Raw genomic sequence first — 16674 nt, forward strand, 5'->3', positions numbered from 1 at the left:
TAAAGAAACTAGAACATTCTTTTAAATACCCAACTGAGCTTCCAAGAGAGTAGAGAAATCCCCAGGGACTAAAAACAAACAAAGAGGAAGCCAAAATCGGGGTGACTGCTTGTTGCCAATCCTTCAGGGGGGTCTGTGGGCGGCTTGGGGACAAGGGTGGAGAGGTTGTTGACCTTTGCTGATCTTGGCAACTGAGGAGCTTGGGGAGACAAGGCCTTGGGCCCCTGTTGAGAGAGTTTTGGAACTAAGACACCTGAGTAAAGCTGGACCCATATCTTCAGTGAAAGAGCAAACAGAAAAGAAATAATCCTTTTGCAAAAAAAGCAGAAGAAGTTGTCAAAGAAGTTGGCTCATTTTTGGCTCTGTTGGAAAAATAAAAATTGAGTCTCTCTTGAGAAATTCTAACTCTAGGCATTCCCTCACACAAAATTTGAGGTTTGAATTTGCATTGCCCACACGGTCCCAGAACTCCTAAGTCTGGAAATTAATATAAAAAGCAAACACGGGGTGGTTTACACCCACAGAGCAGGTGGCAGTAGCAAAGGCAAACCTCTCTGGAGAGACATTCCCACAGTAAAGGCCACGTGGGCTACTCACAGATAAAAGCCTTGCTAACACGAGCTCTCAATTCCAAATTACAAAATGTACAAAGAAGCAAGCCACAAACCACAGAACAACAAACATCATATATAGAATCCTGCATCTGATGTGTTATTTTCAAGCACACACCGAAGGTTTCCAAAAATGATCGTGAATATCCTGTAGTAGGACATGAAACCAGTCCCAATAAATTTCAAGAAATTGGTATCACAGATCATGTTTAATTTAAAAATCAATAGCAAAAACTTAACTGTTAATTAAAGACAAAACCTCATGTATTTAGACAGTAGCCCAGATCTCTCATTCCTGTGCATTTTTCTCCCTCCCCAAACTTCTGAAGTCTCTTTAGAACAGTGAGATTCCAGAATGGATGTGAAAGTGTTGGTCAGATGGCGGGCACACAAGAGGGTCACAGCCAGTCTGAGTTGAAGCTGGATGTGGGAACTGGTCCCCCTCTGATCTCTAGACGGAATGTGATCATTAGAGCCAAAGACCAAAGTCCTCTCTGTCTTTTCCAAAAAATGGGCTCAGCGGGTGACAAAGACATGAGCCTGCATTTAAAAGACAGATATCAGCCATCAGCCTTTATGAGCCAGAGGGTCTGGGAAACTCTTGCAGAGCCAGCCAGGGTGGGCTGCTAGGAATGGGACAGAGCAGGTGGCAGGGGTTCTCAGTGCTATGTCATAAAGATGAGCCCCCCTGCCAACAAGCCCCATGCTCTTTTGGGGTGGATTTGGAGGTCCCCAGGGGTTCTCTGTAAAGGCTTGGATACTTCCATCTGTGAGCAAGGAAATAGGACACGCTTTGGAAGAGGCACACGTGGCCTCTGTCCCCCACGGGGACTCATTATAGTGATCGTCATCTCACTGGCTCCCTGGGCCACCCGTGCGGGTGCTCACAGTTGTTTCCACGCAGTGGTGTCCTAATGGAGGCTTACTGTTCTCACCATCCCTGGCTCCCTCCCGTGCTCATCTGCCAGCCTGCCTTTGACAACTCGGGCACCGTAAAAAGACCCTTGTCCAGGTTCAGGTGGCTAGGTCACTCCCCTCTCAAGGCCTCGAAGCTCCTCAGCAGTAAAAGAGGCCAGGACTCCTTGCTTGGCAGGGTTCTTTGGGAGGACTGAATGGAATGAATGTGAAAAGCATTTGTTCAAGCACCACATGGGTAAGAAAGGACACAGATCTTCCTGACCTGTGTGGCCAGGATTGACCACTCCTCTGACTTCCCATCCCGGTGTTCCAGCCTCCCCCTCAAAAATTCTTGATGCCTTCCTCCCATGAAACAGCTTGTCAGTGGTGGAAGAACAGTGGAGGAGTCTGAGCTCTGCCTGCTGTGTGATCTCAGGCTGGTCAGTCACCCTCTCTGAGCCCCTGTAACCTCTTCTGTAAAGTCGAGGGGAGAGCTTCCTCTCATTATCTTTTCCAACTCAGAATGACTCTAAGGGTAACTAACGAGTACAGAGTGGACTTTTCAAGGACTGACTCATTAAATCCTCAGCTTCCAGAGAGCACAGTGAGAACAACACATAGATGAGGGAGGAGCTGAGGACTCAGAAAGGCAAAGTAACTTGCTCAAAAATTCCTACGTGGTAAAGCTGGGGTGTGAACCCATGCAGTCATACTTACCCACCAGGCCAGCATCCTCCCTGCGTAGCCTGGTGAGGGCTCAGTCACTGGGGCTGGACTGCCTATCTGAGTGGGACCCTGAGCACATTGCTTATCTCTTCCGTGCCTCTGTCTCCCCATCTATAAAATGGGGAGGGGGGGGTGAGAGTAATCCTCCCTTCCACCTGGGACTGCAGGGAACTCTACTGAGGGCTCCAGGGACCAGGCTCTGAGCTGCACACTCGGGTTTCAGTCCAGCCTTAACCCTCCCACGGTGCAGCCAAGGCAGCTGGAGAGAGAGATTGAGTCACTTGCTCCAAATGGTACAAACTTGTGGAGCTGGACTTCAAATCCCGAAGCCCCAGCTTCAAAGTCCGTGCTATTAACGGCCCTGCTCCACCTCCTATGAGGCCCTCAGACTCCACGTTCAAAACCAAGTTCCAGACTGCAAATTGGCAGCCCCCCACAGTCTGCCTGACTCACCACCCTCCTTCAGGGGGCCTGAACCCCGCACCTCCTCTTTGACTCATCCCTTCCCAGCTAGTCCTCAGCATCGTGACTAATTGACCCCTGAATGGAAAAAACCATTCCAATCCCTCCCTTCCTCCTCAGTTCTGCTGCCCAGCTCAGTCCAGACCCCAAAGGTGAGGATGATGGATACCAAGGATGCCCATTCTAGAATGTAGACTTGCAACGGAGCTGGACCAGAATGCTCTTGGTCCCTCAGCTCACCCAGGCTGTGGGGCTACGAAGCCATGTGGAGGTGGGGTTTAGAGACAGCTGGGAAAGAGAGTTGTCTTTAGAGACAGTTGACATCACTCACCAACTTCAAGCCAGGTGAGGGGGCTTCAGAGAATGGGAGAGCATAGTGGCAGGTGTCCACTGGGTTTTGGGAGGTGGGTGACTGGGTGAGAGGCTGGCTGAGTCCCCTGTTTCCGCGAGGCAGGCAGAGGCTGAACTGCTTTGGGGACAGTCGGCAAACCCAGCACTTGGGGGCCAGGATGCAAGCATGTTTCCTGGAGTCCATGCTTGGAACTTCGCAGAAGGTGGCTGGTTTGAGGTCGTTGGATTAGGATCTGCCCCCAAGAGGATTGCGGATGGGGAGAAACAAGGAAGTGATACATGATCTTATCGGAAGACTTCATGTTGGGTGGGTGGACCTCAATGGTAGGTGCTGAAGAGGAGTTGTGCCAGCCAGGGAATGCTGTGCCCAGGTAGGAACTACAGGTGGGACATTCCTAGTGATAGGGGGATCTATGAAGAACCTACAAAAGTGTCCCTAATGAAAAAGCACCAGCTCCCAGGCGCTCATCTGACCCACCTAAAAACACTGATCTCTTGAGAACATCTGAACCAGACAAACCAGACTTGTTACCTCTATCTCCTCCCCACCCCAGTCTCCCACCCTGGAGAAACCAGAGGCAACTAGTGGGGGAAAGGGCAAGGGGAGATCAGACCAAATTGGGGTCTTAGAGCAGAGTCCCACCGTGCCTCCTTCCCCATTATATAGGTCTTTGAGTTTAAGGCAGACTTGAGCCGGGGAAGAGGAGAAGCTTTGGCTAGAGCTTAGAGCTTTGCCATTAGACTCGACTGTTTCAATATCTAAAAGTAGGATAAAGCCCCAAAGTGACTGAACAAGCTATGAGATATGCCCGAGGTATCATCCAGAGGTAGGGAAGTTTGGGTCAACAGAACAGGTTAACAGGGCAGCCACTGAGAGTAAAATTCTTTCTGCCTGCTTCCCTCTAAGCACAGCTCATTCTGTGTGTCCCTTCACTGCCTCAGCCTCTTAACAGGCCCCTTTACCTCCATCTCCTGTTCCCACCCTGGGCTTCCCAGATGATCTTATCAGTGGTAAGAATACTCAGTGGTAAAGAATATTCCTGCCAATGCAGGAAATGTGGGTTCAATCCCTGGATTGGGAAGATCCCCTGGAGAAGGAAATGGCCACCCACTCCAGTATTCTTGCCTGGGAAATTCCATGGACAGAGGTGCCTGGCAGACTACAGTCCATGGGGTAGCAAAAGAGTCAGACGTAACTCGTCTAAACAATAAAATACAGTACAATCCTACCATACCCTGACCCCATCCCAGTCTACCAGGCCTTCCCTGCTCATCCAGGGAGACAGTCTATCCTAGTGATCATGAGCTTGGATGTCTGAGTTAGGATCCTAGCTCCTTGACTTGGCAGCTGTGTGATCTGAAATAAGCTGCCTAACCTCTCTGGGCAGTATCACTGTCTGCCACGGGGGATCATAATAGCCACACGCCTGTTCCACCGAGGCTTTGTGAGGCTTTTAATGATTACTTATAAAGGCCTGAGGAACATTGTAAGAAGGATTCCAGTGTTAGAGATAAACATTGTTCTCAAATGCTTCCTCCTTGCTGTGCAATCTTGGCAAAGTCCCTTTTCTCCCTGTTTCTCAGTTTCCGAAAAATAAACTGTGCGTGGGTACCATTTGTTTGTGGCTGCAGCTAGTGCTGGTGGCCGACAAACTTCAGTGAGGAGAGAGATCCAAGCCTGGACCCACCCCACGGTGGGCCGAGGAGAGAGCCAGCAGGCTCTGCAGGCAGGATCAGGGAAGGGTCCATCCAGCAGGACTGCCCACTCTACCCTGGTCTCATGCCTTCTGCCTTCTCCTAGCCTCTGGGAGAGTCTCCCCAACCTGCCCCCGTCTTCCCCTAGGGATCACCTTGGGTACCCTGGGCTAGATCAGGAAACAGATGGCATTTGAGGAGTGGCTGCCAGGCATCCTTGGCTCCTCACTGGATACAAGTGAACAGCCATCCAGGTGAGGTCCCAGGTACTCACCCCCTTGGTCTTGAGCCCCATCACACACCTCCATCTGGCCCTGCAGTGTCCACCTGCCCCTGCCCCTCCTTCAGCAGCAGGCCTTTTGCCTTTTACCATCTCTGTAGGCAGCACAGAACTGCTCCTACCCATTTTACAGGCTAAGGAAAGAATGCTCTCTAAAACTCAGCTTCCATGAGCTATATCTACAGAGTTGGGGATCATCAGAAAAGTGCCCTTTTGGAACTTCGCTGGCAGTCCAGTGGTTAAGATTCCACACTTCCAATGCAGGGGGCGAGGGTTTGATCCCTGGTCAGGGAAACTAAGATCCCACGCACATGCCTTGCGGTGCCACCAAAAACAAAAAGGAAAACAGCCTTTTCTAGAAGAGCTGGAGTAACAGCCACCAGCCCTGAGGTTCCATCGTGCTTGGATGGAAATACACCCTGAACACGGGCAGGGAGCCAGTGACCCAGATATGAAGCAGACGTGGTAATAGACCTCAAGAAGTTCTTGAACTTGGGAATGCAAGTTACAGGTGAATGCAATGAAAACTGGTGCTGGGACCACTGGTGAGGGCCGGAGGGGTGCTGCAGTGGCTGATGGATTTAGGGGGGCTCCTGGGCTCTGCCTGGGAACTGCCTGGAGAAGAGGGTAGACGGGGATGGGACTAAGCTGAGGGCGGAAGGAAGCTCCCAGGACATACTGCTTCCTCACTGGGTGGGGCTGATCAACCCAGTGAGAACATGCGACATGGTTCAACTCCTAGATGGACACCCACTGATCAGGGGACCCTGGGGAAATGAATGAATCTCTCTGATTTCAACTTTCTTATTGTTAAATGGGGACGGTTACAGTATGGCGCTCCAAGGTTGCCAACGGTGAGGATCAGGCAGAATGAAAAGTGCAGGGGAGGAGGAACTGGGGGCATTTGGGATGCTGATGAAACAGGGAGAGCCCCGGCCCTTACGGCCTCAGAGAGAGGACGCAGCCTTATCAGGCAGCCACTCCTTCTGGTCCTTCTTGACTGGACCTGGACACAAGCTCACATGCTCCAGCCAACTCCCAGGCCCCCCACAAGGAGGACACCCGTTTCCTCCTTGATTCTCAGCTCCTCCCAAGCCGAGAACAGATGTCCTCGCTTCCTGCTTGAGCCTGAGAGGTGGGTTGGCTCCTTTTCCCGCTTCCAAGGAAGTAAACACCCTGGATGGAAATCTCTGGGCTTCCCCAGAGAGGAAAGCTCCCTCTTCCCTGGCTGCTGCCCCTCCTCTCTGGCCTGGATCCTTATCCCAGCACCTGATGCTCACACCTAAGCCTTTCGGGCCTTACCTGAGCCCTGCTTCTCCCTGGAAAGCCCTGTACTGGGGTGTGTTGATGAAACACATACATGAACCTCAGTCTGAAGGGCTCCCCAACCCTGCTTGGAAAGAGGGTGAGAGGGGAATGAAGAAAGGACAGAGAAACTATGGAGGAAGGCACTGTAGGCTCCTGGGGAGTCAAGGGAAAGAAGTAAAAAGGGAAATTAACATTTAATGAGCATCTAATATATGCTAGGAATAAATAAGGAAGAGGGTAGCATGTATTGGAGGGGCTTCCCAGGTGGCTCAGTGGTAAAAGAATCCACCTGCCAAGGCAGGAGATGTGGGTTTGATCTTTGATTCGGGGAGATCCCCTGAAGAAGGAAATGGCAACCCACTCCAGTATTCTTGCCTGGGAAATTCCGTGGACAGAGAAGCCTGGCGGACTACAGTCTATGGGGTCGCAGAGTCAGACACGACTGAGCAAGCATGCAGCAGGTATCGGGCATCTACTGAGTGCCCTGGGAATACGAAGTAGCATAATAAGAACCAATCCCTGCCTCCGAGTCCCTGGGAGGTTTCACATGCAACACTTCATCTGGTCTTTTAATTCTTGTTATAATCCACAGCCCCATTTTATAGATGGGGAGACTGAGGCAGCTCTGGTCCAGGGACAGCCCATGCGTGAGTGGAGACAAGGTCCTTGGGATGGGGATGTCCAGAATGGGCGCAGGCAGCTCTGTTTGACCCCAGTCCCCACCTCTCCACCCTCCGAGGAAAGGAGGTGCTTTGGTTCACGAGCATAGCCCAGGTGGTGTTGTCTCCAGCCCCCGTGAGTTTGAGTATCCACAGGGGCTGGCCCTGGAGACACAGAGATGAGGGTGACACAGCCGGTTCCTGCCTTCGAGGGGTTCACAGTCTTTCGATAGACAGGTAAAGGGGGAGAGGCCATAGTGGAGGGCAGCCCAGGGGTTGAGGAAGGCAGGGGGAGAGAGAGAGTCGTGTGTTATTCGGTGTCCACGGTACCAGCACTGAGGGAGTGTACTTTAGGGATAGTTCGGTTGACCAGCCAGCTGGATCCACCCAGGACTGAGAGGTTTCCTGGGACACAGGAACTGCAGTGCTGAAACTGGGTGAATCAGGTCACATTAAGCCCTGATTTCAAAGTCTGGTTCTGCCACAGGCCTGTAACAGAAACTAGCTGCCTGACTAGCGCCCACGCCCCTGTTCTTTTAGAAATGACTTTCTTATAGTCTGAAGTTCTCCCTCCACAATCCTACCTCCTCCCTCCCCGCCTGCAGATATGTCGTGCGTGGACTTTACTAGGCTGTGGAAGGAAAGAATATTCTCCAGCCCCTCCTCACTGCCATTTACTCAGCAAGAGGTACTAACAGAAGGCAGGGGAATTTAGACTGGGTGGCAGAGGTAGGAGGCAGTGAGTTCTTCTTGGGGCCCTGAGACCAACTGTGATGGGGACTGTGGTTCATCCTACCAACCCCTACTTTTTTTTTTTTTTTAGTTCTACCACTTTATTACTACCAACCCATCTCCTTCCACCCTTGTGCACACATGCTCAGTCATGTAACCCCATGGACTGCAGCCCGCCAGGCTCCTCTGTCCATGGACTTTTCCAGGCAAGAATACTGGAGTGGGTTGCCATTTCCTTCTCCACAACCCCTACTTCTAAATATACCCTCAGTAAGAGGGGCCCAGGGAACCTCAGAGGGGCTGCTCCCGGGCTGTGTATGGAGAAGTGAATGTTCATGGAGCAAGGGGTGGGACGTGGCAGCCATGAACAGCACCTTTAGGTGTGGTTTTTGTTGGTTGGTTGGTTAGAGCAGTTTTCAGTTCACAGTATATTGAGCAGAAGGTATAGAGGTTTCCCATATCCCCTCCCACCCCTACGTATGCATAACTTCCCCCATTATCCACATCCTACACCAGAGTGGGACATTTTTTATGACTGATGAACTGATTTTTATGACTGACTCTACATCATTATACCCAGTGTCCATAGTTTACATTAGGGTTCCCTCTTTGGTGTTGTATATTCTGTGGGTTTCGATAAATGATACCATTACAGTATCATAGAGAGTAGTTTCACTGCCCTAAAAATCCTCTGTGCTCCTCCTATTCATCCTCCCCTCCCCCATAACCCCTGGCAACTCCTGATCTTTTCACCATCTCCATAGTTTTGCCTCTTCCAAAACGTCATACGGTGGAGTCATACAGTATGCTGCCTTGTCAGACTGACTTCTTTCACTTAGTAATATGCATTTAGGGTACCTCCTTGTTTTCTCATGATTTGACAGCTCCTGTCTTTTTATTGCTGAATAATATTCCACTGTCTGGATATATCTGTTTAGTTATTCATTCACTTACTGAAAGGCATCTTGGTTGCTTTCGCGTCTTAGCGACCATGAACAGAGCTGTCGTAAATGTCCACGTGCAGGTTTCTGTGTGGACGTCACCCCACTTTTTGAGCCGAAGCCACCCTCTTCTGGAAAAGTACTCAATTGATGACTGGGCATGAAAAGTATACTGAGAACTGGGCATTTCTGCCCAATGCCAAACTTCCCTGATAGGCACTGCTGGCCCCAGGGTGCATGCGTGCTCAGTCCTGTCCGACTCCTGTGACTGCGTGGACTGTAGCCCACCAGGCTCCTCTGTCCATGGGATTCTCCAGGCAAGAATGCTGGAGTGGGTTGCCATTTCCTCCTCCAGGGAATCCTCCCAACCCAGGGATCAAACCATTGTCTCTGCACCAGCAGGTCGATTCTTTTACCGTTGAGCCACCAGGGAAGCCCATTGGCTCCAGAACACCCTGTTAAGAAGGCCAAGGCTTTGTCAGATCTGCATGGAGGTCTGAGGTTCAACCTGCCCAATTCTTCTTTCTCCTCTTTCTCTTTCACAAGCCTTAGTCTCCTATCAACCACTTGCATAGCTAATGCTATCTTGATGTCTGCTTCCTGAAGGACCCAACTAAGAGACTCTACCTCTAAAATCAACCCATGGTCCAACCAATTCTCTCCATTATCATGACCTCCAAACTGCTCAGTCCTCTCACCTGGATGGTGGCATGGCCCCTACCTGGTCTCCTTGTTTCCTCTCCTGTCCCTTAATGGCCCAGCTCCCACACAGCCACCATTGATCTTTTACAAACACAAACCACATGGTGTTGCTTCCTTGCTTAAAGCCCACCAATGGAGCGTAAAATCAAACCCATTCCCTCCCCTTGGCCCGTAAAGGCCCACATGACCTTGCCCTGCCTTCCCCTCCAGTTTCCTCTCTCCCCAGTGTTCACTCTGCTCCAGCCCCACTGGCCTTCTTTCTGTTCCTGGAATCTATCAAACTCATTTCTGCCTCAGGGCCTTTGCAGTAGCTGTTCCCTCTGCCTAGAACACTCAGTCCTTCCCGAAGTTTCTCCATGGCTGGTTTCTCAGGTCATTCAAGTCTCAGCTAAATGCAGGCCTTTTCTGACAACCTTATAAGTAATGCCCATCTCCCAACACCCGTCCCACACTCCTCACACACCTCCTATAACTTTCTATCATGTTACTTAAAAAATTTCCTTATAGTTCTCATTACTGTTATAAATTAACTTGCTTATTTAATTATTCATTTATTTACTGCCTGCCTCCCCACTGGAATATAAAACTGTAATTTTATCATGTTTCCAGCTCTCCCTGGTGCCTGGCACTATGCCTGGTCCAAGTTCAGTTCAGTTCAGTCTCTTAGCAGTGTTCAACTCTTTGCGACCCCATGGACTGCAGCATACCAGGCTTCCCTGTCCATCACCAACTCCCAGAGCTTGCTCAAATTCATGTCCATTGAGTCGGTGATGCCATCCCACCATCTCATCCTCTGTCGTCCCCTTCTCCTCCTGTCTTCAATCCTTCCCAGCATCAAGGTCTTTTCAAATAAATGAGTCAGTTCTTCCTATCAGCTGGCCAAAGTACTGGAGTTTCAACTTCAGCATCAGTCCTTCCAATAAATATTCAGGACTGATTTCCTTTAGGATGGACTGGTTGGATCTCCTTGCAGACCAAGGGATTCTCAAGAGTCTTCTGCAACACCACGGTTCAAAAGCATCATAAGGGTGGTGTTATCTGCATATCTGAGGTTATTGATATTTCTCCCAGAAATCTTGATTCCAGCTTGAGCTTCATCCAGCCTGGCATTTCACATGATGTACTCTGCATATAAGTTAAATAAGCAAGGTGACAATATACAGCCTTGACGTACTCCTTTCCCAAAGTGGAACCAGTCCTTTGTTCCATGTCCAGTTCTCACTGTTGCTTCTTGACCTGAATACAGATTTCTCAGGAGGCAGGTTAGGTGGCCTGGTATTTCCATCTTTTGAAGATTTTTCCAGTTTGTTGTGATCCACACAGTCAAAGGCTTTGGCGTAGTCAATAAAGCAGAAGTAGATGTTTTCCTGGAACTCTCTTGCTTTTTTGATGATCCAACAGATGTTGACAATTTGATCTCTTGTTCCTCTGCCTTTTCTAAATCCAGCTTGAACATCTGGAAGTTCTCAGTTCACGAACTGTTGGAGCCCAGCTTGGAGAATTTTGAGCATTACTTTGCTAGCGTGTGGGATGAGTGCAATTGTGCGATAGTTTGAACATTCTTTGGCACTACCTTTCTTTGGGACTGGAATGAAAACTGACCTTTTCCAGTCCTGTGGCCACTGCTGAGTTTTCCAAATTTGCTGGTATATTGAGTGCAGCACTTTAACAGCATCCAAAGTCGGTCTCAAAATATATATTTTGAATTAATGACTATATTTGTTTATTTAGGGCAGAATTCCCTTTCCCTAAGGATGTAATGAAAGTGAAGGAAATAAAAAAAGGAAAGAGAAGGAATAAAGAACCTCAGAGATGTGAGCTTTAGAAGGAAAATGTGAGGACTGTTGCAGTCTTATGAAAGTTCCCCTGAGAATCCTATTCTGGCCATCTCTTGAGGAATTCTGTTTTGGGATCAGGAGGGCCTCTCCCCAGAGCTCCAGGGAGATGGGTTTCAAGTCCTTTCTGTCCTAATTTCTCCCCTCTGCCTCCAGCAGCAGCCAGTGCTATCTGCGGGGGAGACAAGTACTGCAAACATTCACCAAGAAGCTACTCTGGATGTGGCCTCATGCTGGATGCTGGGGATAGAGATGAATCAAGGAAGAAGGAGGGGTGGCATTCCAGGCAGGGGACAACATGAGCAAAGAGAGAGACAGGAGACAGTCTGGTGTGTGGGGGAAGTCAGACGCAGCTTAATGCTGCTCCAAGCAGTGAAGATGGAAAATGGGGCTGGGAGGGGGAGCCCTGCCAAGTCTTGTAAACCAAGAAAAGCTAACATCATAAGGCCCAACATTTATTAAGGCTTTCCATGTACTACTACTATTCTCCCATTTTACAGATTATAGAACTGAGGCACAGAGAGGGTGCTGTCAGGCGCTGTCAAAGACCTGGTACTTTACCCTCTTTGCAAACTAGGTTATGCGACTGGTAACAGGTAGAGGCAGGTTTGAACTAGGCCTTCTGGCTTCAGAATCCCTGCCCTTAACCACTAGGTACTAGTGCCTCTTAAGGAATTTGGACTTTCTTCCATAAAGGGATGGGGATGCACACATGCTCAGTCATTTCAGTTGTGTCTGACTCTTTATGACCACGTAGACTATAGCCCTCCAGGCTCCCCTGTCCCTGGGATTCTCCAGGTAAAAACACTGGAGTGGGTTGCCATTGCCTTTCTTCTCCAGGGGATCTTCTCGACCCAGGGATCGAGCCTGCATCTCCTGCATTGCAAGCAGATTCTTTTACCGCTGAGCCACCAGGGAAGCCCCAAAGGGATGGCAACGGGGAGCCACTAATAGGTTTGTAAGCAGGAGAGTGACATGTTCATATCATAGGTTTAAAAAGTCATTCTAGGGGATAAACAGATCACTTTGAGCAAAATTCAACTCCAGCCTCTGGACCCATGTATCCAACTATTCCATCACTCACGGAGCAGCTTACATAAAGGGGGCACCATTTGAAGCCCAAACCACAGAGGCCTCTGCTCCGGGCAGTAGGCCCCTCTCTTGGCCTTCTCTGCCCTTCCAAGATAGAATGTGAGTGCTTCTGTCTTCGTAGAACACAAGTAGATGTACCAGGAATCCCAACGCCTCACGTGCCTGCAGGACTTTGTGGCTCCCGATTGCCTGCCTGCCTTCACCTTCAGAGAGCCTGGCCCACCTCTCTGTTGGGGAGATGCTTCCTCCAAGCTGTGCTGCTTGGCAGGTTTCCAGGTCACTGCTCCAATGAGTATTAACTCACATCCATGCACATACAGCTCTGGGGGTTCATTGTGTACAGAGCTGGCATTTGATTTGCTCCTACTTTACAAGTCAGGTAACCCTCGACTCCCAGAGATCAGGTAAGCAGGACAGGCATGATCCTGAGGCTGGGGGTGGGGTGGAGTGTGTGAAATGTACCCAGAGAACCCCTGGGCAGGATCTCAGCGGCCACACAGGGCCTCCCAGGGCTGTTGATTCTGAGAAATGTTCTGGTCTCTCCCCACCACTTTGCTGAGACCACACTGCATCCCTGGTGGTCCAGAGCCCCACCGTGGGCCTTCCCTTCAAGTCAAGAATGCAGGCTTGGCAGGGAGACAGGCCTGGGTGCGGCCTTGGCTCAGGACTGAACTGGGTGTGGCCTTGGCACGTCCTCCCATGAACCACAGCCCCTCTCCTCTATCCCAGCCTTCTGAACATTCTCCAAGTCCTGGAAACCCACGCTGGCCAGGAAATGCCTCATGGAAAATTGGAGATGGAGCTGGATTCTGAAGGATGGTAGAATTTTTAAAAACATTTTTCATTGCGAGTTAATTTGCAACAAAATGTATATAGACATTTTCAACAGGAGAAAGTAAAAGTTTCCTGCATCACCCCAGCACCACAGCCCACTCCCATGTCCACTTGTTCTTTCCAGTGCTGGGTCCACCTGCCCACCTGGCTTTTGCCATGCTACTGTAGACTGCAGTGGGAGAGGGGTCTTCTCATAGACCCTTGATGTTCTGTGCTCCTGAAGATTCAGAGGGGGTGACTTCTGCTGCCTTCTGAAATCACTGGGGAAAAAAAATTTTTTTTTTTTTTTGTATGGGGCTAAGAGGAGTCACCTCTGCTCTTTCAAGGGGTTGGGATGGGAAAGGACGGTTGGGTGGCCATAGTCTAAATAGAGGTTGGGTCAAAATCTCCAGTCCCCTCCCCCCTAACACTGGCCTCTTTCCTAGCTCTGCCTAGGCCCACCCCAGTTCCATTGCATAGTCTGGGTCCACTCAGATGCCTCCGAGCTCAAATGCTGCTGCAGCGCATACTAGCCGTGTGACCTTGGACAGCGACCTGACCCCTGTGGGTCTCATTCTCATTTGTACTGGGAACGTGTCCACGGTGAGGCTTAATTGTGATCAAGCCCCTGGCTCCCTCAGCACAGAGCCCGAAGTGGAGAAAAGCTCCTCGCAAGCTAGCAGACGGCCTGGTGGGTTCGGGGAGGGGGCCAGAAAGGCCGTGGTGGGGTGGGGCGGGGGTCGCCCAGGAGTCCCGCCGCCCGGCCACCGGGTCGCCGCCCTCTGCGAGACGACGGCGGCTGGCTGAGGCTCCCGGCACCGCCCCCTCCCCTCGCCGCATCCCGGGCGGCGCCCCCACTCGGCGCCCGGCACGGAAGGGGTGCGGGGCTGGGCCAGGGCCGGCCCAGGGGAGCCGGCGGGGCGGGGCCGCCGCGCCCCGCTCCCCCTCCCCGCCGCCCGCCGCCTTCTCCTCCTCGCGCCGCCGGGGCTCAGAACGGCGGCAGCAGCGGCCGCGGCCACAGCTCCGGCTCCGGCTCCTCCTGCGCTCGGGCCCCGCTCGGCCCCGCGCGCCCGGGCCCCGCGCCCCGACCCCGCCGCCGCGCCTGCCGGGGGGCCTCGGGCGCCCCCGCCGCCCGCCTCACGCTGAAGTTCCTGGCCGTGCTGCTGGCCGCGGGCATGCTGGCGTTCCTCGGTGCCGTCATCTGCATCATCGCCAGCGTGCCCCTGGCGGCCAGCCCCGCGCGGGCGCTGCCCGGCGGCGCCGACAACGCCTCGGCCGCCGCCGCGTCCCCGGGCCCGCAGCGCAGCCTGAGCGCGCTGCAGGGCGCGGGCGGCTCGGCCGGGCCCCCCGCGCTGCCCGGGGCGCCGGCGGCCAGCGCGCACCCGCTGCCGCCCGTACCGCTCTTCAGCCGCTTCCTGTGCACGCCGCTGGCGGCCGCCTGCCCGTCGGGGGCCGAGCCGGGGGACGCGGCGCCGGGCGAGCGCGAGGAGCTGCTGCTGCTGCAGAGCACCGCGGAGCAGCTGCGCCAGACGGCGCTGCAGCAGGAGGCGCGCATCCGCGCCGACCAGGACACCATCCGCGAGCTCACCGGCAAGCTGGGCCGCTGCGAGAGCGGCCTGCCGCGCGGCCTCCAGGAAGCCGGGCCCCGCCGCGACACCATGGCCGACGGGCCCTGGGACTCGCCCGCGCTCATCCTCGAGCTAGAAGACGCGGTGCGCGCCCTCCGGGACCGCATCGACCGCATCGAGGTGAGCGCCGCGCCGCGCGCCGTCGGGGACCCGGCCGGGGGTGGGAGGGGCCAAGCGCGGGAAGCGAGGGCATCCCCGGGTCCCGCGGCCACCGCCGGCTCAGGTACCCTGTGGTGGGGGTCGCCCTCGAGTCTCCGAGTCTTGGGTTTCCGTCTGTGCAAAGGGGATGGTTGGACCTTCCTCCCAGGGAAGAAGAGAGGAGTCAGGGAGGGCACACGGGCCGGAAATTCACCCTGACTGCGGCGCAGGGAGCACGCGGGAAAAGCTCGCTCCCGATCCTTTTCCCTCCAGGCACCCCTGTAAGCCTCAGTTTCTGAGTCTGTAAAATGGGTATAACGGTGCCCACTTGTAGTGTGGTTGATTAAAATGTAGATACGTGAAAATGCTCGGCACGTACCAGGACCTCTTTAAATGTCCGTTTCATTTCCTTCTTTCAGCCATCCCCAAAGCAGCACCAGCCACACACTCAGTCCCCTGTGGTCAGGAGATAGGAGGGCTGTCTGAGGGACTCGGGGTCCTCCTCTCCTGCGGAATGGCAGGGAACAGTGTCTCATAATCGGCTCCTTACCTTCTGCACCTCTAAGTCCCCCAACTGGGCTCGGACCATGGACATGGACAGCAGAAGCTCAGATGACGATAGACCTGCCAAGATGCCTAGAAGCCGGCAGCTCTGGGTTGAGGGCTGAGTGGAGAGTAGGTCCCATCTGGGTTTCTCCCCCTCCAGTCACCTTTTTCAGATGTTCCTGTCTCAGGCTTGGAGTCAGACACGAGGGGTCCAATAGGGGCAGTCCGCCCTTGGCTGTCCTGTGATCCTGGACCAGCCATTTCTCCTTTGAAGCTGCCAGACCCCTGCCTCCCTCTGAGAACCTATTTGGAACCACCTGGAGGGGGAGCTGGACAAATGAGTCAGGACAGACATCCAGGAGACCCTGACCACTTCCAGCATCCATGACTTCCAGACTGCTGAGAAGGGGGTTCACAGCAGAATGGGATCCATGGAAGGAGGGGCAGAATGAGGCCCAAGCACCGGCTGCCCCCTTTATTACCTCCCCCTAAGCCGAGTGCAGCTGGTGAAGCGGGGAGAGTGGCTGGAAGAAAGGAAAGGCAGGGACTCTTCCCTCTCCATGGCTCTCAGTGAAGTCCCTGGCGGAGCAGCACAGGGGATGCTGTGTGGAAGCCTGGCCTTCCCCGTGGCCCAGTGGCCCTCCAAAAAGCCTGTGATGGTGCCTACACCCACCCCGCAGGGTGTCCGCGCACAGCCAGGCAGCTATCACAGCCAACCCCAAACCTGGGGTTCAGAGACCTCCTCACACAGAGGACCTCCTCTAACAGGCCTCTCACAGAGGTCTCAATTTGAGTGCTGTTTTTATCATTAAGTTCTAATATTACTAATTTTTTTTAAATAGCCAAAATATAAAATGAGAACAAATCCTCCATTTAGGAAATAGATTGTATTACTGTTAAAAAAAAAAAAATCTGGTCTTCAATCAATTTCCTCTTGCCTGCCCTAGCCCCTGCCCCTACACCCAGATGGCTCCCGTGGTTCCTCCCACTTCTGGGGCTGGCAGGGCTTGGCTTGCTCTGGACCTGTTCCCCCAGCATCTGTGCATTTGGCAGGGTGGGCTCCACTCCAGTTAGCCCGCTGAGACTGGGGGGATCCTAGTGGCTGGGATTCAGCACCAGGTCAGCTTCCTGGCTGGAAGAAGTCCTGCTTCCCTGTACACACTCCTGCTTTCTGAGTGCAGGGGACATGGAGGGGCTGCCTGCCCGCCAGGACTGCCTTCTGAGCCTGACAGCGGTCAGAGCCAGTCTCTTTGGGGTG

General features: G+C 52.8%; 1 protein-coding gene across 1 annotated transcript in view; it reads left to right on the forward strand.

Moving 5' to 3' along the window:
• The window catches only part of NPTXR (neuronal pentraxin receptor), a 42307-nt gene that overhangs the window by 6269 nt on the left and 19364 nt on the right, over positions 1–16674 (forward strand). The window contains exon 3 of the mRNA XM_043439897.1: positions 13853–14852. Within this exon, the coding sequence (XP_043295832.1) occupies positions 13853–14852 (1000 nt within the window). The remainder of the gene's footprint in view (positions 1–13852; positions 14853–16674) is intronic.

The sequence above is a fragment of the Cervus canadensis genome, chromosome 21 (assembly GCF_019320065.1).
Source record: "Cervus canadensis isolate Bull #8, Minnesota chromosome 21, ASM1932006v1, whole genome shotgun sequence".
NCBI classification, from domain to species: Eukaryota; Metazoa; Chordata; class Mammalia; order Artiodactyla; family Cervidae; genus Cervus; species Cervus canadensis.